The sequence below is a fragment of the Sinohyriopsis cumingii genome, unplaced genomic scaffold (assembly GCF_028554795.1).
Source record: "Sinohyriopsis cumingii isolate HCF-2022 unplaced genomic scaffold, ASM2855479v2 utg000837l, whole genome shotgun sequence".
Classification (NCBI taxonomy): Eukaryota; Metazoa; Mollusca; class Bivalvia; order Unionida; family Unionidae; genus Sinohyriopsis; species Sinohyriopsis cumingii.
The window spans coordinates 464,259-488,660 of record NW_028315936.1 but is presented as its reverse complement, the minus strand read 5'-3'; the positions used below and the strand labels follow the sequence as shown (position 1 = coordinate 488,660).

The 24,402-nt window shown below is 40.2% G+C and overlaps 1 protein-coding gene across 1 annotated transcript in view; it reads right to left on the bottom strand.

Annotated features, from left to right (window-relative positions):
• The window catches only part of LOC149773176 (complement C3-like), a 519,398-nt gene that overhangs the window by 132,477 nt on the left and 362,519 nt on the right, over positions 1-24,402 (bottom strand). The window contains exon 26 of the mRNA XM_089946681.1: positions 6,131-6,311. Coding sequence (XP_089802807.1) covers positions 6,131-6,311 — 181 coding nt within the window. The remainder of the gene's footprint in view (positions 1-6,130; positions 6,312-24,402) is intronic.

Sequence of the window (24,402 nt, the reverse complement as noted above, 5' to 3'; positions counted from 1 at the left end):
TAAGTAAAAAACAAACAAATCAGTTCACATCTCTCCATGACTATGAAAACCATTGTCATGAGATGCAAAAAAAACAGAAGTGGTGAACTACTGTCTTTGTTAACAATGGTATGCAATGGTATGGCTATGATTAAAAATATACGGTGTGTGTGTGTGTGTGCGTGTGCATGTGTGTGTGTGTGTGAGAAATTCCATTATATCAGTACATGTTGGTTTTTACTGGTGAAAATTTTCTCTATAACAGAAATTGAGACTGTCAGTAGCCATGAACTGAAAAACTGTCAATATCTTAAAGTCTTGAAAGTCGAATGTCCCATCTTCAAAATCTGTTCTCTTCATGCAACTGTAGTTCCATATAAATGCTGACTTTGATCAATGACTGACAACATCTCAGCATGAGCAGATTCAGTTTATCTCTTTGATGGATTCAGGTGGCATTAATGATATATACATGTGATGTACTTCTGCTTCCCTAATCCCTTAAAATTTGCTTGTTAGGGCTGGAGTTCCATTGTTATAAAATTACTGAAACATAGTACTGGGTTCCTTCTGTAGTTTAACACATAAGGGAGCATAGATGCCTGTTTTATCAAGTGTCATTGCCAACAAAGCATCTGCATGAAGCCATCAAAGAGATAAGCTGACTTTTCTTCGGGTGCTATATAGTGTGACTAATTGCTGGTGTATGAAGCAGTAAAAGTATAGGACCGCTATTTCTGCTTGATAGATGTTAATGCATACTTTTATTCTTTTTGTTCAAAACATGCAACCATGTTTTTTGCCAATGGACTGGCTTGGTATGGATTTTGCTGCTTTCATTGAATGGATGACATCAAGTCATGTGATCTGCAAACCATGCTGAAGTTGAATGCTTTCACTGGAACTAAGCCACTATAACTGAACATTTTATGCAGTGCATGCAAACACCCTAATTATTTACTATAAAAATGGACTCTGAACCAATGTTGTTAATTGTCTGTGGATTAATTTAGTGACTGGAATGGGATTGTATTATCTGAGTTTCCTCTGACCCGTCCTACCCCATCTTAGATATTTTGACATTTATGTTGAGACCCCCTGGGGTCGGAGGATATTGGCTCTTGAAAAGTTGGAAGTCTTTGCCACCTAGAGAGAGCCAGATTAATGAAGCATAGAGCACATGACAGCAACACAATACTAATGCACTGTGACATGTGCTGTCTCCTCTATGAACTAGGTATTCTCCATTTTGCTGTGATAGGTTTATGATTGTAGTTCTTGGAATAAATATGTTGAGAATTAAGTACACTTTAGTTCATTTTACAAACACTGTGACTTTCATTTAATATTTTTAAAATTTGTACAACATTGGGAAGGGCTTTTATTGTTGATATAATATAACTTTTATACCTTTATGGCATTGACATGTAGACTGCAATATTTTCATCGTCATGTGACAAACCATGCCAATGGTGAGTACCAGGTCAAATTTCATCAACGCTGTAGTTAAGTCTCATCTCTCAGTGGATCAAAGACATAACAGATCTTATATTCGCAATTTGGAGTGGGAAGGGTCAGAGGAAACAAGGACTAGGGATAAACTACTGTTGGGATGTTGGTTTTAGCACTGTTTATTATCAATGCAGCTCCTGCAAAGGTCAGAAATATTTTTTTCTTTTAACATAATTGTCCTGAATGTATGCAAATGATAAATTATGCATTTATGATATTGGCTGATTAACATTATTACCAGTACAATTTGGCCTTGTAATGACTTTTTCCATCCTTGCCATTATGAAGTACTGCAGGTGCACAACACGAGCAGAATCTTTGTGTGCATGGTAACTATACTCTTAACTGAGATTGCTAGTGCATTGCATTGCATACCTTTCCAAGCCAAAAAATGTGCTGTTCTGCATATAAGAAAATTCTTGCTTCCCATTTGATGGAAGTTCTAGAAGTCATGAACTAGGAAGAAAACAGACTCAGACTACTAGTGGGACCGCAAAACGGTATAAAGAGGGAATATAGTATAGTGACAGGTAAGTATTACAACATCAAAATTAGTTAATCCTGCCCCTACTAAAAACTGCAAGCTTGATTTTAATATCAGTAACACATTACCTGCTACTAATGCATTGCTAAGGAAGGCTGATGGCCTGAAAAAACTGAAGATAAATACTCATCCTTGCATTAGTAATGTCCACTACTGTAAGATGTTATCAGCTTTGGCCACATTTTGTACCACAAGTACTGGTCCCAAAGAAAACATGCCTTCATGCTAACCATGCTTTTCTGAAATTTAGCATATTCAAAAAGGTTGCCCTACAACCCATAATGGCAGAAATTGAACATTCTCTCTTTGACGAGGAACAGAACAAAGTCAGCCACTGTGCTCATAAAGGCATTGATTTATTAATGCATTTCCTACTGCACCAATCACAAATGATTCTCCTATTTACATCATACACCTAGCCTGAATATAACTGGCAACAATGTTTGCAAATGTATCCTGGCAGATAGATCTCTGGCTGGCTTTTGTGTACTGAGGAATCCTGTATCCATTGTCTCCTTGATAGGGTCTTAATAGGGTGGAGATTTATTTTTTAGGTAACTTTAGCAAAGATATACTCCATAGGCAAGTCTGAAACCACTGCAAGGATTTTATGGAAACACTTCACTCTCATAAAATGTTAACATGCCAGCAAGAGTGACATCTATATCACAAATTCCCAACAATTGTATCTATCATAGAAAGTCTACTAATGAAAGCCCAATATTGCTACAGCCATTCATCTGGAAAGAAGCTGAGATAATAATATTTTTCAAAGATATACCTTTCCATTCAGGAAGAACAGGAATAACAGGGATTTCAAGATGACTGTAGTTATGCCCATATTGGATATCAGATTGGCACCATTTCCATTTAAGACCAATTGTACATCATAAGAAGACTTCTGATCAATATGACCTGTTCAAGTTGAGTTTTGGTAACTAGATTTTTAACATGGTTGCCAAAGTGGCCATATTGGATGTCCGGTCAGCACCATTTTTATTAGGAAAACCTAGAGATCATAAGTCTTTTAGTGAACGCTCATGTTGATAAAACCATTAATTCAGGAATATTAGCTACAAGACTTTCAAGATGGCTGCCCTGGTGGCCATAATGGATGTCAAATAAGTACCGTTTTCATTTATTAGCAAGCAGACATCATAAGAAGTCTTTTAGTGAAAACACCATGTTAATATCATCATCCATTCAGGAAAAGTAGCAATAACAAGATTTTCAAGATGGTTGCCCTGGCAGCCTTAATGGATGTCAGATTAGCACCATTTTCATTTAGAACCAACTAAACCATGGGATGAATTTACATGTAAAATTTCAAGGCAATCCTCCAAGTAGTTTACAATAAGTAGTAATAACAAGCTTGTGCTAACGGACAGAAGGACACAAGACGTCAGATGACAAATAGTGAACAATGGACAGCAAACCATCCATTAGCTCTTCTGGTCTACGACAGTAAAGCTAAATAAGACCCTAGTTTCATATATCAGCTGAATAGTTGTTTTTCTTGGTAACAAATGGAGTCTGATTTTTCTTTTTACACATATATACAACTATGTTTTTTTGGACAACACAAAGAATCGCAAACAATAAACCACACAAGGATTGAACAGGAACACACTGGGGACAACCATTTCATTTCTGGGTTATATAATCTAATATGTGATACAAATACCTACCATCAGCCATCCTACAAAAACACATAAGTGGAGCATGTCGAAATAGATAATTTTACCTAAATAGGCTCTATGCTTATTGGGCTGAGACAACACATACACCCTTCCCGACCACCATCTGACTAAAGTCAAGTGGTGGGGAAATGGGGTGAAGTGAGTAAAGAACAATATCAAAATTCAGAATGTGTATAACAATGATTTAAAACATATTTTGCTACAGCTCTGAATCAAATAGTATTTTTTTAAAATACTGATTAAGCTTTATGAAAATTGTTGTTTGATACATTAAAATTGCCATACGACTTTATTACTGCAAAGGATAGTAACCTCAAAAATAGGTTACTGATGTAGTCAGGTGACATCTGTCGAAGTGCAAGTCCTGTCTTCCTACATTAACAGGTTGAAATACAAAATAAGCTTGTTTGCTTCTACTACAATCTGCCTGTAACCAATACAGAATAATATATGCTGGTGATTGGGCTACAAAATGCATGGAATTTCCAACCTCTTAAACTCATGATTGGGCTACAAAATTTATGGAATTTCACCAACTGATAGAGTAATATTTACTGATGATTGGGCTATAAAATGCATGAAATTTCACACACTTACACAAACTCATAATTGGGCTACAAAATGCCAGTAATTTCACCCATTTAACAGAGTAATATTTGCTGATATTTGAGCAACAAAATGCATGAAATTTGACACACTTACACAAACTCATGATTGGGCTACAAAATGCCAGTAATTTCACCCATTTAACAGACTAATATTTGTTGATATTTGAGCAACAAAATGCATGGAATTTCATTCATGTACACAAATTCATGACTGCAGGGCGCCAAAATACATTGAATTTCAGTCACTTAAACTTGTGATTGGGCAGTGCATTGAATTTCACTCACTTAAACAAACAAACGATTGGGCTACAAATATGCATGGAATTTCACCCACTTTCACAAACTTCATGTGTTAAGTTTCAGGGGGAATTCTGAAGAGCTAAAAGGTCATTTGTTTATTTCCATATTTAATTTCCACACATGTCAATTAGATTATTCCTTAATATGCACGCTTTAAAACAAACTTAATGTTGTATTTCCCTGATGCTTTGAAGTTATATTGGTGTTAATGTTGTCGAAATGTTCAAAGTTGAAATGCCCCTAATATAAAAATACTGCATAAGTTATTATCTACCACACATCAATGAATGTCTCAATTAATTTGTGGCCCAAAAATCATCTGTCCTTCTACCTATCAGGACCACAAGCATTTACCCAAGCAATATCAACCATGGGAAAATCTTTGTTTAAGATGGTAAAATTCTATCATTTAAAATAGATGTCTCTTTTTAGTATGTCTTACTTCAATACCACATGAAAACACAGATAATTCGGTGAAAGTGGTACATATACACTTGAGTATGTACACATCTAAACATGAAGGTAATTTATTCTAAACCAATCTCCTTCAACTCCATGCAAATAATTTCATATCCATTTGTATTCCAAGAAATGGAGTCACATTCATTGATCTTGTATCCATGATATCAGGTTCAAGGTCAAATATGGTAAAGAAACGTCTTGATTCCACGAAACCACCCACAAATAAAACTGAGTGAAAGTGGTTGATATACAGTGGGGTGTATGCACATTGTCTATGCATGAAAGAACACTGAGATGTATACACACTTTCTATGCATGAAAGTACACTGGGATGTATACACATTGTCTATGCATGAAAGTACACTGGGATCTATACACATTGTCTATGCATGAAAGTACACTGGGATGTATATACATTGTCTATGAATGAAAGTACACTGGGATGTATACACACTGTCTATGAATGAAAGTACACTGGGATGTATACACATTGTCTATGCATGAAAGTACAATCCGACCAATATTAGTAAATGGCTTGGCTAATGTTAATCCCATGCCATGAATTTAGAACCCCAAAAGCCTCTTTGTAATCTTGACCAACTTTATGAAAATACATGCTGGTTATTGGATAAATCTATTTCTTAGATGGAGTGACTACTATAAGAATGACCCATTTACCAAAGGACACATGGGGAATTAATTTGATTCTACACTCACGTGAGACTAATTTGTTTACCTAGATTCACTGCAATCAACAGACATCAATGTAAGTTGGAATAAGATGTATAAGGATTAAAATTAACCGAACTGTTCATTTGAAATGGAAATGGATATGATAGTTTTCCATAGAGATGCAAAAGGCTGGAGGAAAAATTCACATTATTTTCATGCAAATTTTAGCAATACTGCACTTTAATCAAGTCAGATCAAGGGTGGGACACAAGTTGCTGAGGGTCCAAGAGAGAACTAGAATCATTATAAACCTGGCAACCTGTAACACTAAATAAAACCATTGATCAACTTACCTTGTCCTTCTGTTCTGCTCAGCTCTTTGAGTTGGTTGTTGGCATCTGTCATGTGAGGACTTTTCGATATGGCTAGTGCATAGGCTGCAATTGCTAGGGCATACATGTCATTCATGTTTTTATAATTTCCTTCCACATATTTCATGGCCTTGTCAATTCCAGCATTCACTGTCTGGGATACCTTTATAAAGAGCAAAAAAAAATAAATAATAAGACAATTCCCTCAAAGAGACTTGAGTATTTTCCTGGCTGAAAAAGAATTCTGAAGAAATCACATAAAGTCCTTGTCTTCCCTTCTTTTATTTTTAATTGCTTAGCATTGGATTCCTGTATTGTTTTAGAAACTCTAACACCACAATATGGCCACATACTTAGTTTGATCTGCTAAAAAAACACCTTTTAAAGCCAAGAGTCCTCCTATGGGACTCATGCTCTGCTGGCAAAGAAGAATTCTCAGAAATCTGAGGTAAGTCCATTTCTTTCCTTTAACTGCCAAATAATCAAACTAAATTAGGTATCAAAACTATATACTTTTGTTTGAACTAACATATTCACAAGAAACCTTAAAGTACAGTACAAAGTTCTCTAACATTCTCTCTCGCCTTACACCTGATATCATAGATAGTATATCACTAAACTTGTCTCAGAAAATGTCCAATATAACCATAATAAGTTTGGTTAAATCTATAAGTAAAATATTGTTAAATAAAGGCCATCCTATTCTTTCTTCAGATATATCCACAGACTGAAAAATGATAAAACTCCATCCATACTTGACTTTATTATCATTCTTAACAGCCAGTACTACTAAAATGCCAAGTAAAGAACTTTAACCTTAAGTGCTAGCAATCAAGTGTTCATTGTTATACAACCAATTACAAAGTCATGGCAAAATACACTTGTATCAGTAGAAGTCACTGTATTTATAATCTCAGTCAGGTACAAAAATGCAAGCCATGATCTTTGACTTGACCGCAAGTTAAACTCGATCTGTCTGATTTAAAAAAAAATTCTTCAAAAAGGTACCATATGTTGGTGGCCACATCTGTACCATTTCAAAACCAATTAAATATTGCAAGAAGTGTTCCAGAGAAAACCACATGTAAAGGTCACTTTTGGGGGGAAAGAGGAGTTGAGATGATTAAAATACCATGATGGAGTCATTAGAAGTCTTTCAGTGAAAATCGTAGATCAGTATGACCTTCCGTTCTGAAGAAGCAGCAATTGAAATTTAATGGTGGCTATAATGCAAGTCAGGTTGAAACCATTTGTATTGAAGACCAACCAGAGATCAATCTTAAGGTCAAAATTTCATGTTTATCTTTTGAGGAGGAATAGTGACAAGAGTTTCAAGATGGCCACCATGGTAACCTTATTGGATGTCTGATGGCATGTCCAGCAGCAGGGGGGGGGGGGCGAATCGGACATTTTGTCCAATCGTCATTTGGTTTAATTAATACTTTCTGCACTCAGCGGATCCGGTGTCGTCAGCGCCCGGTAAAAAAAAACGACGTCGTCGTCGGGGGGTCGTCCAATCGTCATTTGGTTTAATTAATACTTTCTGCGCGCCGATCCCAGCGTCGTCAGCGTCCGGTAAAAAAGCGCGACGACCGCGTCGATGTCATCGCCCCCCCTGCTGCTAAGAAGTTATTTACAATGATCTTACAAACAGAGTGATCACTAACTCCTCCTCTTGTAGATCAATTAGATTATTTGACTGATCGGTAAGTCTGAAATTAATTCTTGTTAAAAACCGATTATGGCATCGCATATAGACCGGATTAATCGGGCTCTCAACGATTAAGAATCCGGGAGGGGCTGTTGGTGAAAATAAATAAAGGATATACCCCTGTTGAGCTTGATTTGATTGCTTGGTATCTACCTGGTAACTCCCTTCGATAACATCACACTCTAGATTGATTGCTATCACCGATGCGATATTTACGATGTATGGGGCAATATGCCTACCACCCTCTCCGTTATCGTGTCTGAGGATAGTTGATGGACCGAGAAAATCATTAAGAGACTTTCTTAGTTCTGGCGAGCAGCGGGGGGGGGGGGGGGGGCGAATCGGACATTTTGTCCAATCGTCATTTGGTTTAATTAATACTTTCTGCACTCAGCGGATCCGGTGTCGTCAGCGCCCGGTAAAAAAAAAAACGACGTCGTCGTCGGGGGGGGGGGGTTCGTCCAATCGTCATTTGGTTTAATTAATACTTTCTGCGCGCCGATCCCAGCGTCGTCAGCGTCCGGTAAAAAAGCGCGACGACCGCGTCGATGTCATTGCCCCCCCCCCGCTGCTAAGAAGTTATTTACAACGATCTTACAAACAGAGTGATCACTAACTCCTCCTCTTGTAGATCAATTAGGTTATTTGACTGATCGGTAAGTCTAAAATTAATTCTCGTTAAAAACCGATTATGGCATCGCATATAGACCGGATTAATCGGGCTCTCAACGATTAAGAATCGGGGGGGGGGCTGTTGGTGAAAATGAGTAAAGGATATACCCCTGTTGAGCTTGATTTGATTGCTTGGTATCTACCTGGTAACTCCCTTCGATAACATCGCACACTAGATTGATTGCTATCACCGATGCGATATTTACGTTGTATGGAGCAATATGCCTACCACCATCTCCGTTATCGTGTTTGAGGATAGTTGATGGACCGAGAAAATCATTAAGAGACTTTCTTAGTTCTGGCGCGTTGTATCCTGGAAACTTGAAATCGGGTAAATCGGCTTCTGTGATATTATACTCGGTTAGGAATTTTTGTTTATTATCATCGCTGTTAGCGGATATTGTTTTAACGATTCGCTCATTAATATATTCCATGTCTGATATGAGTTGATTTAACACCTCAACGTGTTTTCGTGCTTTTGTTTTCCGTAGTTGTTTTAGTTGAAATTGGTAACCCTGATTAATCTCGATAAAAGCACTAGCGATATCATTTAAATTAACTGTGACCACTGCGGACGATTCAGGAGTTTCCTTATACGGAAAATACCATTGCATGGTATTCCTGTCTTGAAATATAAACCTGCTGGGTAATAACGTGTTTTTCATAATAGACAAATCATCTTGATAACTGGGATTAATTTCATGATACGATTGCGCATTCGTGTGCAAGTCCGCGGGGATTTCATGAGGTGGATTCTCGGGCCAACCTAGTATGGTTTTTATTGAACTGTTATAAATATCAACCATATACCCCGGTGTGCTTATTTCAATCGTCGACGATAACGTCGGTTCATGAACCGTAATAGCGATTTTTGATTCTTTTCCTGTGATCGATTTTATCCTGCGTTGAAATTCTTTATTGATTTGTTCTACTTGGTATGACCCAGTTGGTATTGTAACCTCCTTCCAGTCTGGGGTCCCATTGGGTTTATTTGTCCATGCAAAAACCAGCGAGTTATTAGGTTGTTGTCCGTTAAATGCTTCCGCTCGGATATTAGGCCAACTGTGATATACTCGCAATTTTGTCAGCGCTATTTCCTTCACTGGAATCGGAGAAGGGAAGTTTACACTGAATTCTGGCTTCGTTGATGTTATCGATATCATACTTGTTTGTACCGGAGTGGTGTTCTCCGCGATCCGTTGAAGTAATTGAAACCCTTCGGGGTTCAGCGACATTATTATTATTCGCTGTTTCTAGTGTTTAATTTCAACACCGAATATTAACAACCTGCTTGTTTTCAGGAGAATGTTTTGAGCCCATTGAAGTGGTTTTAGCGACGTGGTTTTCAGCTTCCAGTTGAAATTCCTCGATTTTTGACATCGCGGAGTCATACAACTGGATCATCGTGGAGAATTCAACATCGGATATAAACGAATTATCTATCGCCAACGATATCAACCCGGATAATTTCGAGTACGCGTCGGATACTATTTGATGTTTTACTGTATACTCGTTGAGTTTTTTCTGAGAACACGATGATATCTTTCTAGTGATTGCGTTGGCGACTCCAGCAATTGTTGTCGCCGCGGAGATAGCGATTGGAACAGCGATCGGGGCCATCATGGTCACCGTGGATAAAATAACACCGGTACCGGCTACTATACCTGACACCGAGTACACGACCGCGTCGATGGCGGTTATTTTTCGAAGGTATTTTTTTATTTTTACACGGTATTGTTCGGAAAGCGTTTTCACATTCGCGGAGAATTCTTTTACGGTATTGAATCGATATTGATGTGACGTCGGTGATACCTCTGATTCAATTACCTTGGTGGTCATTTTTATTTTAAAAGAGCTAGTGTTTTTAATTACTTAGATCCGCTACAAATTCCACATACCATGTAATGTTTGCCCTGGTTAAATTTCTATCAACGGCTCTAATTGTAAACGGTTCAGTTGCGTCCTTGTCTATAATTGTTGACATTGTATTGTTAAACCCGAATGAACTCGACGATAATATATTAAACTGCATCATTGAAACCAGTGTCAATCGATAAATGCCCTTAACAGTTGCGGTAATATTTACTATATTATGTGTAGGAGTCCAAGTGAATGATCCATGCCGAATCGTGTATACTGTGTTGATGGTGTTCTCATGAGGGATTTTTATTTTTTCAAATTGCACTATTATTCTCGGTAGTCTGTCTTTGATATCTATAATATCAGTTTTGATTCTTTCTATTATCCGTCCATGCGCGTCTACATTATTTATGATCGTTGCAACATTAGCGCCGATTATTTCTATTTCCCGTTTATGCACGTTTACATTATTTATGATCGTTGCAACATTAGCGCCGATTGTTTCTATTATCCGTCCATGCGCGTCTACATTATTTATGATCGTTGCAACATCAGTTTTGATTGTTCTTATTTCCTGTCCATACGCAGTGATATCATTTATAGTTGTTGTAATTTCATCCAGCTTGGTATTTTTTTTACCAAAGAATTTATCAAAGTTGTCATCGATCCTGTTAACATTTTTTCGTAACGTGTAAAATTGGCCCGACAGCGTTGTAAACTCCGAAATAGTACTTTTTATCCTTTCAAGATTCGGTTCGGTCACCGTCGGGGTCCCAAAAAAACTAGCAGTAGTGAGTTGTATACCGGTGACAGACTTTTGTATCCCCTCGAACTGATTTGCTTGCGCGTTAAATTTATCATCGAAATTTTTTAACGAATTCGACATGGATATATAATTGTCGCCCAGTGTATTTATTTTTCCATTTATCGTCAAGATGGATTCACCTGATTTAAGTCGTCCGTCGACGTTATACAACGCGATAGTGTTCTCGGCGGCATTACGCTGTCGTATTAAAACGTCATCCAGCGACACATTACTGGATTTCAATTTACCCTGGCGGTCTTGAAATACAACTATTTCACCTGGGTCAACACTGGTTAGATTTAACGTATCAGCGATTTCATCCTCGATTAGTTTTTTTTATGTCATCGGTGGCGAGCGTTTCCGTGGATTCTTTCAGCGCCGAAACCGGTCGTCCCCAGATATCAATCATTATTATTGTAAAAAAACACAGTGTTTTTAATTAACCCGCCGGGCCTCTACGACCCCACTAGTGTATTCGTTTACAACCACATGAGGTGGTTTCCGCGATGATGAAATCGCCGCGAGTACGTTCAATACCTCACGGTCGCATATCAGTGGGTCACTTAATTGTTGTGTTGGCAGCGTGGAATAAAAAACCGGGGCTGAACACCCCGGATATACCGCATGAACTCGTTCGGCGGGGCTAGCCCGTATGAATCAAAATAGACGATCGCACGCGGATCAATTGCGTATGCAACCCAATGAGTTCCCGCTCCGGAGGATTTATCGAGGTTAATTATACCGGTTTCAATATTCCTTGGTTTTGTCGGTAATTGATCCCTCATAAAAACACCTCTGAAGTTTTTTATCGCTAACGCGTTTGCGGCATCTATTAAATCAAAATTAGACATAGGAGTCATTGACTCTTGCGTTAATAAACGGTTCCCGGTAGTCTTAGACCCTTCCCCGAGTACCATGAATACGGGGTTCCCGGTAGTCTTAGACCCTTTCCGGCTACGGGTCGTCCTCGTTTCTTTTTTTGTATAGCCTTTCACGGTTGCCTTCTTCAATGCCATTCCCGCCGCGGTACCAACGGCTCCTAACGCCGCCGCCTTCGCCACTGCTGGGGCCGCCGCGGCAATCAACGCTGGAATCGCAGCTAACAGCGGAAATATCCCACCGGTCTTTTCCATGTTTTTAATCGCTGCGGCCGAAAAATCTATTTGAACACCCTTTTTATTCCTCATCGCATCATTGAAATGTTTTATTTGACGCGCCGTCAACGATATCTTATGATTACCACCTGCCATCTGTGACGGCTTTAACGTTATTGTGGTTCCACATTGTTTAGCCGACTTTGATCGTAATTTCTTGACTTGACCATCGGTCAACTCTACACCGACAACACTATACGACATTTTTATTGTAAACGCGTTTATGTTTTCAATTGCATGTTTTCCACTGGTGCATCAACGATTCTCATTCGTCCACCAACACCTTCCAACAGCATTGATTTATCGCTGAGAATGACAGCAACCGCTCTATAATCAACACCACCCGGGGCTATACGAGCTCGGAAGTGTATATCAACGACGGACTGTCTCGTTAAATCAAGATGTTCCAACGAAAAGTAATAAATCGGATACAGGTTTTTAAAATCAAGTTGTGATATTTGCAAACCGGTGTCGACGTTTTGATCACGACCCATATATGACAGCAATCGATGGTACACACGTGCGACATGGTTGTCGCCGTAATTAAGCTGTATATCCTCGGATGGTTCCTGTTGTCCGTTTATTCTCAGCGAAAAATCCCTGACTCCTAATTGATCAAATATCATATGGCTGCGTTCTTGATTGCCCAATCGATCCCTATTCTGTAGCGCTATAAATATATGACGCGGGGCTGAAACGCCTTGTTTTGATGCCAGGTGCCATGTAAATGTATCAGCGACATTATCCTCTTTAGCATCAGTTGTTACCGCTAGCCAACTCAACAACGATTTTCCTCCCTGTTCCATAAATGATAACAATCGTGCTTCCGTGGTAACTGATGGAGTCAACACCGGCATCCACAATGCTATTTTAGTTAAAACGACTTTACCCTTAGTGACGCCAGCAGCACGCCATATTGCATTGTTATCATCGCTCCTTCGCGTTAGAGCGATTGTATGCTTAGCCCCATAGATAACTTTTCTGACATTTCTACAAAATCCGAATATGTGATGGAGTGGAATCGCGCATGAAAACTGTCGGCGTTGTCCTTGTAATGTTGCTACTCGTGTTGCAAACCCTAGATTAAAATTATCGTTAGTACTTTTTATAATAGTAAAATCAGCGCCTGGTCTTGCTCTGCGGTCTGGATTGGCTGCTTCAGCTTGATTAGCAACTGAAGTATCTTGTGGTGTCAGCAGGTTAATGTACTGAATATGATCAGCGTTATTAGTGGTATCCTTTGCGAACATCATAGATGGGCCCGCCGATCTTGTATAATCATCAGAATATCTTGCTAGCCCGATTATCGTTGTTGCAACATCAACATCGTTTTCTATTGATTCAATTTCTCGCCCGTCAATGAGATATCTAGCACTCTCAAATAACGCCATGATGCCGTTGTTGACAAAGCCAACTCGAACACGAGTGTCATCTGCGTATGGTGTATTAGCGGCGACATTTGTTACAAGTTCTCCCTCAATTTCGATAAACGCTTCACACGGCAAAAATTATTTACTGGTATCTTGGACTTGAAGTTCAATTCGCGATCGTAGGTTGGCTTGTGGTGGTTGATAGGAATAAAATTGATAATCACGGACAGAATCATCCCTGCGCACTGGGGCGTCCATATCAAACGCGGGATCAGCGGTTCGCGCAAACATTTTATTATTTATCATGTTGATGTTTTCAATTGCGAAACTCTTTGAGTGGAAAATCTACGATTTTCATCAACGTCGTTTTCGTCGTAAATTCTTTAAATTTTGTTTAAGGCCACTTCCCGCTATCGCGTTCATGAGCGCGTTGGTTGTTGCATCGGTGGATGGCCTTGCCGCCAACGACTGAGCCGCCAACGACTCTAGTTTTTCTTCCACGGCGTTATTTATTACTTTACTGACATTTGCAGGCATCACTGTCGTTGATGGCATCACCGGTGGTTTCTGTTTTCTTTTTCTCACCAACGATGCTAGTTTATCTCGTGCGGCAGAAAACGCCCTTCCGGCAACATATCCAATAGCACTAATACCCCTATCACGAATAACATCAATAGCCTTCATTCCTAATTGTTTGGCTAACGGCGCCACTTTTGGAGCCATTCTTGTAAATAACCCCGCAATGGTGCTACCGAGACCGTCTCCGTACCACGCGCGGTATACAGGCAATCGTGAGTTTACCACGTAGACGCTGACTGGTTTATCATGGTTGTAGTGTATAATCATCTTTATTATAAAAACACCAGTGTTTTCCAATTAGTGATTGGTCAATCGCTGTAATGACCGTGGTCATCAAAACCGTCCACGAGTTAGTCTATGAGCGTTCGATATACATTAATGTCCATGATACCACCGGCAAATAACCGCCTGCAAATATCAGCGGCCTCATTGATTATTTCCGGAGAGTTATTTCCGGCTCGTTTTCCTCCGATTAGTACTTCCAGCCGTGATATATCACTGAGAACATTACCAGGACAAGTAACGTCTTTACCAACAGAGTATCCTTTTCCTTTTTTTGGTTTCCTACTTTTAGCATTCTCGAGGAATGCGTCGTAAATGGGATCACCACGACGTGATAATTCGTCCTTATATCTGCTTGCTAAATACACTATTCTTGTCCATTTTTCCACCGAATTTACATTTTTCTCGTAGCCGCTATTGATATGCTCATCTCGTGTGCCCTTAGCAAAATTTGTAACAGTAAAATTAACTAATTCTTCATCGTCAAGATTTCTGATTGTGTCTATTGTGCTCTTTTAAAGTACATTACGGGGTATATTCCCCTCTTTCTCTATTTCTTCCGGTATTTCTTCCGGTATTTCTTCCGGTATTTCTTCTTCTGGTTCTCTTGCGGTGGCGCCTAGTTCTTCTTCATCGGCCATTGTAACATAAGGTTCTTGTGGGTCCGTTATAGCGAGTGGTGGCGGCCTCTCCCTCCGTTGGTGTGTTGTAGCAACCGCTATTTTCGCAGGAAGTGTTTCCAGAGACTCTTTTGTTTGCTTGGTCTGAGCCGCTATCTTTTCAAGCGCACCGAGGACGGGCACAGTTGCACTCGTTATCGGAGCAAAGAGTTGTTCACTTCCAACAGCAAAATCAGTTTGTAGTTGTTGCCGCGTCTGAAGTTGTTTTCGGACCCTGTCTCGTAACGGTATGAACGTTTTAAGCGCTGCTAGCCGCTCTCTGGCTAGCCGAGTAGTAAGTGATTCGCCTACCATTATTGCAAATTGCTCCGTAATTTCTAATTTCCCTGTGGCAGCGTCAGACGCACGTTACCACGACCTATCGGGGGGAAAAAAATGTATACAACGTAAAAATTCACTTCCGTACGCTACATGCCATTAAATTGGGGGCTCCACGGAGTTTTCGTCTATAATCCTTCTAATGTTTTTGATCTTACTAGAAATCTCCCGCCGTCGTTCATAAACACGTCCGAGTTTTTTTCGTATTATTTCAACGGTAGTAAACAATCCAATAAATGCATTTACGTCATTGCCATACAGGTTTTCATTGATCGTATATCGTAATCGCTTTATAAAAGAATACTCACGTGGCAAGGTATATCGACCTTTCTTTGATTGCTCGTTAATAATTTCATAATCGGACAATATTTTTTGGTTATCAAGCTTATCAGATAATACAATTCCTTGATTTTTTAATTTTGAAATTTCAGTTAAAATGTTATTGATATCTTCGATATTCATATTCTTATAAACATCTTTATTTCTAATATAAAAAAAATGAACGGCACACCCGTTTGGCAACCCCGCTGGCGCCCTATTACATCAGAGAGGCCCATCGGTTACATTCACATCTTGGAACCCCTTGGGTGCCTTCGCATCCATCTGAGCCCAAGGGAACCCCGAAACATACATCTCCGGGAGGGAGGCCTAGGGTGACAAACGTCATCGTAGACCGCCCAGAAGATATGCTTGGGGGGGACGTACGGATATATGATGGGACAGCACAAACATAAAACGGCGGGGCGGAACTCTACGGGCGATTCTACCAATCAAAAGCAACCCAATTAAATTAACCCGGTTGCATGATTGTGAATAAAAGACAACCACACGCCCGGGTTTCGAAAGCCCCAGGCTTATAGCGAGTCGTCTTATATATAAGGTGACTAATACAACCGCGTCAGTCACAAGGTGTGTGTTAATTTGAATCGTTAAATCCTTGAATACTTATTAATGGTGTTTCACAGCATTTAAATGAAACCAAATATTTGAATAAAACATTAAAAAAAAGAATACAGCTGTTAGATAACAGCGTGTATTTCATTAGTTTTCATCGTAAAATGATTAATTAATCGTAACATTAATTGGACTTCAAGGGACGTAACTCTTGTCATGCGACGCTATCACAAAACGAGTTATCTCCCTTTGATGTTATATATGAAAATCGAATTCTGTGACCCGTCTTTTTTGAGATCGCTGTTTGATATACTCGTTCTGCTACTTTTCGTACTGAGACTCTACAAATATCGAAATATTTTCCTGCCTCATTCATCGACTGAAATATTTTTTCCTCGTGCGTTGATGTATCAAACGATTTGACCCCCCTTGCTTGCTTTGAAAACTTACCAGTTTGGCCTTTTTTATTATTTTCACTCTGAGAGATGGCTTGCAGATTACACAGTCTGTTATTTTGAGGACATCCATCAATGTGATCAATAACAAGACCGTCGTTGATCAATCCGTTAAACGCTTCATAGATTATTCTATGAACGTAATAGCTTTTTTTCCCGGCACCAAACATCAAATACGCCTGATTATTTACGGTACCAACCGGCTTCTTCAGTCTGCGGTTTCTAACAACGCCGTCGCGAGATGCCTCGTAATTAACTAGCACAGGATGCGGCTGAAATTCTTGGTTCATTTGTATAATAATACTACTTGTCTAATTCATTATTTGGTTTAATTATAAACCTTTCAATGTAGTCCTGAGGAGTTTTGATGATTTTGTCCTTGACGGAGTCAGCGGTGCGGAAAATGACGGCGTTTTTTATTCGCTTGTCATAATAGCGTTTTAGTTCCCTGTATCGTTTGCCGCCACAATTGATACATAATTGTGATTTACCACGCACCCCAACGTGGCAAACCAAGCACGGGAGGGGGGCCATTTGAACCATTACGAACGCTTTGTAAATGATACCCGCAGAATTCACCTCTACATGATTTATTGCACGGGGTTGTCGACCCAATCATCAACCATTTGCAGTGATTCATTATACTATATTCTTTTATTTAAATACTTGTTTTAATTATATGGAGGAGGAGTTCAAGAAACTAGCAGCAATTAAGCCCTGGAAAAATATTAAGTTCAATCTCGATAGAGCCCTCAAGGACGCACCAAAAGCGTTAATAAACGATAGAACCCTGTTGAATAAAATACGCGATTGTATCAATGAATTCAAGCGTGATGGTGCATCTCATAGTTAGTCAACATTTCGAATTGATGGTGTTGTTGATGCTACCATGAACGACAACCGCGCAGCAACGATAATATCACAACTTGACGGTAAAAAGTATTTTTTCAGAGTAAAATTCATTGTCCGGGTGGAATCAGGTAATTGGATCATACGTGATAAATTTGAACCGGTTCTCAGCGACAAGAAATCAGTCATTGTTAGCCGCGACTCCAAGCCAGGGCTGTTAACCGGAATTGACAGACCATACTATGAACGAGCGTATCCTGAAACAGCAGTTGTCTATGGAATATACCCGTTAAATAAGAAACGTGATATCGGAAAACTAGCGCCGATGAAACAGTCATCGGGGATAAATTGTGTAGCAGAACGAGTAATAGAGCATTTTGCAAATGCGTGTCGAGGAAATAAACTGACCGATTTACGACGTAGCAAAATCAACCAATGGGAGGAGACAGTGCGCGAGCGAGGAGCAACCATCAGCGACATAGCGAGATTAGAAACGTCGTTGAGATTTCCAATAACCGTTACAACGATAACCGGTGAAGTATTATACGAATCAAAGTATAGATCAAAGGGAGCCCCAATCAAAATTATTGATCATAACAAACACGCGTGGACGCCCGCGGTCACAATATTTCCACGGGATAGAACAGTAAAGTATATCCCGGGGGAATTCCTGGGAGAGGATGGTTTTCTCGCGGAGAGGAAACTATTTGATGCTATTGTTTGTTTGTGTAAAAACGACCCTGTGTCAGTGTGGTTACTTCGCAGCGCTGAAAACGATGCGGATACCTTTGATCAGTTTGTAAGACCAAACGGTGAATTATATCGCACTGAAGCGTTTCACAACAAGATGAAAAAAACCGCCATGGAATTTGAAGAGCATGATGAACAACTGCTAACAAATTGTTTTACGATTCCATCGGTTGCGGCTCATGTTGCAGCAAGGAAAAATGCGTGGAGACCAACGCGCAAGGAATTTCTACCGGATGTACAATCTAGTTGTTTGGAATACTATCACGGTGGACTATGGAACACTGAATACAACCGCGACGCTATGATTTCCGTTGATATGGTTGCCTGTTATCCAGCGAGTTTTCTCGGGTATGGATCCGCCGCTGAGTACTTTAAACGATTTGGACAACCCAGACATGAAATGACTCGTGTTGCTATTAATGGACCACTGCCTGATTTTGATTTAACCGGATTCGCCTCGCATAGTATCATTTGAATTCGCAGCAGGACTTCATCGCTGTTGTTATATTTGGATCGGTAGACACATGGCTGAAAAGAGATGGCTTCCAATAGCGCTGCTACGGTTTATGATTGATTGTAGCATGCTTGTATCGTTGATTGTCAGTGACGCGATTATATCATACCGGGCGCAGACTGAAGTCTGGTTACCAGAACCAGAGCGTCTAGATAGCATAATTGACGAATCCAGAAAACACATTGATGTCGACGAGGAATATATCATCGAATGGTCCAAAAAGATATTCAACCAACGAAACCGCGAGGCAAAAGATCTCGGTAGAAGAATAATTGGTAAGTTCACACAAGGTGGAAAAAACTGCGACTACAAAACGATATTGCTCACGGCTGATTATAGATGACGCAGAATATGATTTCGTAATCAAGGACGCAGTGGCAAAAAATAGATACGTGAACTGCAAAACAGCTCTGCTGTCCAATGGAACAAAGTTGGGTACAGTTGTTACCTACAGCGATGGAGACAGCCCCGCGTATCCACATTTGAGGGCATCTATGCTGGGTTACGCCGCTATCAATTTATTCTCGATGATAAATAGATTTCCCGACACCGCGGTTAGAGTAGCGATTGATTCATTTTACATAGACGTAAAGTATAAGGAAACATAGCCGAGTTTACTAGTCCGGACGAGAGTTGGGGTATATGGAGAATTAAAAATGAAATACGACGCGATTATTCCCCGTCAGCAGATGTCCACCGTTGAAATAATTATTTACGCGGTGATAATCTATCAGAATGGTCTAATGCACCACCGTGTTCTGATCCAATTTGTAGATATAAAACAGTTTATTTAAGCGGCTGTGGCGGGTCAGGAAAGACGACTCGGGCAATTGAATTATTTCGAACGCGGGCAAGTATAATCGTGCTTACACCGACCCATAGACTAGCGCGAGAGATAAAACAACGAAATGTTGACGCCGTTACTTATCACAGCTTTTTTCGATACAGCGGCGGTGAGTGGACTCCTGATCGAATGGGTGAAAAATTTATTCCTGAGGTTATCATCTGGGATGAGATATGTACTGTTTCGTTAGATGTTTTACAAATGTTTCTTGAGTGGTTGCTGCGCGCGAATACAGCAGTGATAATGTGCGGAGATCATGGCCAACCACCACCATTTGTCGGCGAGGGTCCACATGATTGGTTAAAGGGTTTTGTGGACTATTATGAAGAAACCGATACTGATTACCGAGCACTTGATGAACAACTGCGCGAGGTTAAAAAATTAATCAGATTACAGCCGGATAGAGTTCAATGTGAAATAATCCGCGAGGTGATTCCGGAAACGCCGTTAAATGAATTCTGGGAAACATGGAGACCAAACGATTTGATTGTAGCGAGTAGAAAGATAGTCAGAGACACACTTCAGCAAAAGTTGTTTACGTTGCATAAGGAAAAGTTTCCAACGCGTCCAGTGCCGTTATGTTATAGACCCGCGGACACACGGCGGCAGAACATTGAAGTTGAAATCCCGGGCCCGACAGCGTCAGGGACAAAAAAACAAATTCTTGTGCTGAATGATATTGTGCTCGTTGATATCAGCGTCGTCGAGGACGCGCTACGTGCTGATAAATCCCCGTGGACGCTAGGATACGCAACGACAATACATTCCTCGCAGGGATTAACCATCACGGACACAATTGTTTGGATGGTTGATAATCGCATCGAATGGTCAAATCTAGTCTATCTTGCAGTGTCCAGAGTACGGAGAATGAATCAGCTTCGAAGAATTGTTATTGACGAAGCCAGTGACAACGATGACATTATTGATGCTAGCGTCATTGATAGAAAACTCTCGGGTTACCGCCAACAGGATAAAAAAAAATAGCGGGGTTTTGATATTGATGCCGAATTAATAATTGTGTTACGACAACAACAGAATAATCACTGCGCGAGTTGCAATTGTGTAATGCGCTGGCGTTATTCGGATAAAGACGCTCGCCAATTTACCGTGGACAGGATCGATAACAGTCTCGGTCATGTCAAAAACAATGTAAGGTTGACCTGTCTTGAGTGCAATAGACGCAACGGCGCTAGTTAAGACCACGCGGGGGCAATTGAGTATCGTCAGGTATCACTTGTAGTTGCTCGCGTGTAAACCCCCGCTGTGGGGCAGTTGAATCCAGTCTATAGATCGGTGGTCTACCAGTTAATCGTGTTATCGTTGATATGTTATGTGTGGTAACACTCCAAATCTGATCAGTAGCTCTTTTTTTACCGCCTTCAAGCTCTCCTGGTTCATACAGATATCTAACAGTGACATCGCCGAGAATCGGCTTGGAAACGCTATCTATTTTTGATCTTCCGGGTATATACTTTTTTTTAATCGCGTCGCTGTGCTTCATGTTGATTGCTCGGGTAATCTCGTTATTTAACGCTGCAATTACGCCTGGTAATCTTTTAACCCATTCACGAGATCGTTTTTCCTGGATGAATTATTTCGCGTATTGATATCCAAATAACCGTTCAGCAAGAGTCCGATTGAATCGTTCAACAATTGCCTGATCACGATGTAGCGCAGTATGACCTCGTCGTATCGCGACGCTATGATGTTTCAGCGTTGATAAAACAGCGCCGCGAAATGCATTGCCAGGATCAACTTGCAATAGATTTGGCCAGTGCAGAGGACCCCTTCGGTAAATCCGCTCAAACGCATCGGCTACTTCAGTTGCTGACTTTGTTTTTAACGGCTCCGCTTGTTTGTATCGACTCGCAACATCAACTACGGTTAGCGCGTATTTGTAACCGTTGTCATGCGGCAGAAATAGTATATCAGCCTGATGAACTTCATTAGGTACGCTGACATCAAAGCGCGAAAAGTTGATTTGTTTAGGCGGTGGTAGATAAATTTGCCATATAGCCTGTTTGGATAACCAATTAGCCGCAGTGGCCTTTGTTACCTTTGCAGCGCTTGCGAGTTTACCAATTGCGGCCTTCCCCTTCCAGTATCCTCTCGGAGAATAATAGATGGATTCCATGTTGTTATTATAAATGCTAGCGTTTTCAATTACCAGCGCGAGAAGCTCCGCTTCCAATCATTAATTTACCTTTCATAGCCGATTTTACCAACCATGAAGCCAATTTTTCTTTGAATGATTTATCAGGAATAGCATTTAACGCGTGAATTAATTTTACATCCGCGATATGACGCTGTTGCAGATCGCTACTTTTGTAGTAAGCAACATCATGAGCATGACACGCCTTATCGATAGCGTTTATTGGATACTCACCGGGTTTGGGCTGATTTTGATCATCGAGTCTGATATCTAATCGTGTTCCGGGGCCACAGTAGCTATATCCTGGGAGGTGCTTTTCTCCTGGATACTTTGCCCACGGTGTTCCGGGGAGTTTTGATAACTTGGCTGGAATATCACCTCCTCGCTTTTTTTTAAAGCATCCCCGGGTCTAATAGAAATAAATCTAAATTTCTTTGTACCGCATCGTGCACACTTACCAGTAAGTGCCGATCTGTTATTTCTTGTTGTAACGGTTGTCATATCATTTGTGCCAGTACGCACTCTACACTTCACACAATATAAATCCATAATTTATGTATAGAGATATGAATATAATTGATTTTTCGGCGACTAAAACAAGAGAACCAGTTAAGCATGTTGCAGCGTTACCAAACTCGATCCGGATGATTATCATCGGACCATATGGATCCGGCAAGACGCAATTGTTACTCAATTTAATAATGAGATGGATGAAGTGGGATAAGTTGTATTTAATCGCCCCCAGCGTGGATGATCAACGATGCTACGAGGTGTTAAAATATTTTAACGAGAATGCATCAGCGATCGCTGAAAAAAATGTTATTGAGTTTATTACAGATATCAGTGATGCACCAGGTATTGATGATATTGATGGCGACGTTAACAATCTAGTCGTGTACGATGATGTTATGTTAGACAATCAAAAAAACCCAGCTAGGATATTTTCCAGAGGCAGGCATAAAAACACCGACGTGATATATGTCACTCAACGATACACTCAGATTCCAAAAGTAATCAGAGTCAACTGTAATATTCTTGCTGTATTCAACGGCGTTGATACACACACGCTACGAAATATTTGGCAGACATGGTGCGGCGGTGACATGGACTTGAATGGTTTTCGAAACTTTTTTAGTCATGCTCAGTCGACACCACATGGATTTGTAACGATAAATTTACATGATCCTCGGACACGATATCGTATCGGAGTTGACCAAATATTCGGTTAGTTGTAAATAATTTTCATTGTAAATAACTTCTTAGCAGCAGGGGGGAAATGACATCGACGCGGTCGTCGCGCTTTTTTACCGGACGCTGACGACGCTGGGATCGGCGCGCAGAAAGTATCATTTAAACCAAATGACGATTAGACGACCCCCCCCCGACGACGACGTCGTTTTTTTTTACCGGGCGCTGACGACACCGGATCCGCTGAGTGCAGAAAGTATTAATTAAACCAAATGACGATTGGACAAAATGTCCGATTCGCCCCCCCCCCCCCCCGCTGCTTGGCGCGTTGTATCCTGGAAACTTTAAATCGGGTAAATCGGCTTCTGTGATATTATACTCGGTTAGGAATTTTTGTTTATTATCATCGCTGTTAGCGGATATTGTTTTAACGATTCGCTCATTAATATATTCCATGTCTGATATAAGTTGATTTAACACCTCAACGTGTTTTCGTGCTTTTGTTTTCCGTAGTTGTTCTAGTTGCAATTGGTAATTACGATTAATCTCGGTAAAAGCACCAATGATATCATTTAAATCAACTGTGACCACGGCGGACGATTCAGGAGTTTCCTTATACGAAAAATACCATTGCATGGTATTCCTGTCTTGAAATATAAACCTACTGGGTAATAACGTGTTTTTTATAATAGACAAATCATCTCGATACCCGGGATAAATCTCATGATACGATTGCGCATTTGTGTGCAAGTCCGCGGGGATTTCATGAGGTGGATTCTTGGGCCAACCTAGCATGGTTCTTATTGAACTGTTATAAATATCAACCATATACCCCGGTGTGCTTATTTCAATCGTCGACGATAACGTCGGTTCATGAACCGTAATAGCGATTTTTGATTCTTTTCCTGTGATCGATTTTATCCTGCGTTGAAATTCTTTATTGATTTGTTCTACTTGGTATGACCCAGTTGGTATTGTAACCTCCTTCCAGTTTGGGGTCCCATCGGGTTTATTTGTCCATGCAAAAATCAGCGAGTTATTAGGTTGTTGTCCGTTAAATGCTTCCGCTCGGATATTAGGCCAACTGTGATATACTCGCAATTTTGCCAGCGCTATTTCCTTCACAGGAATCGGAGAAGGGAAGTTTACACTGAATTCTGGCTTCGTTGATGTTATC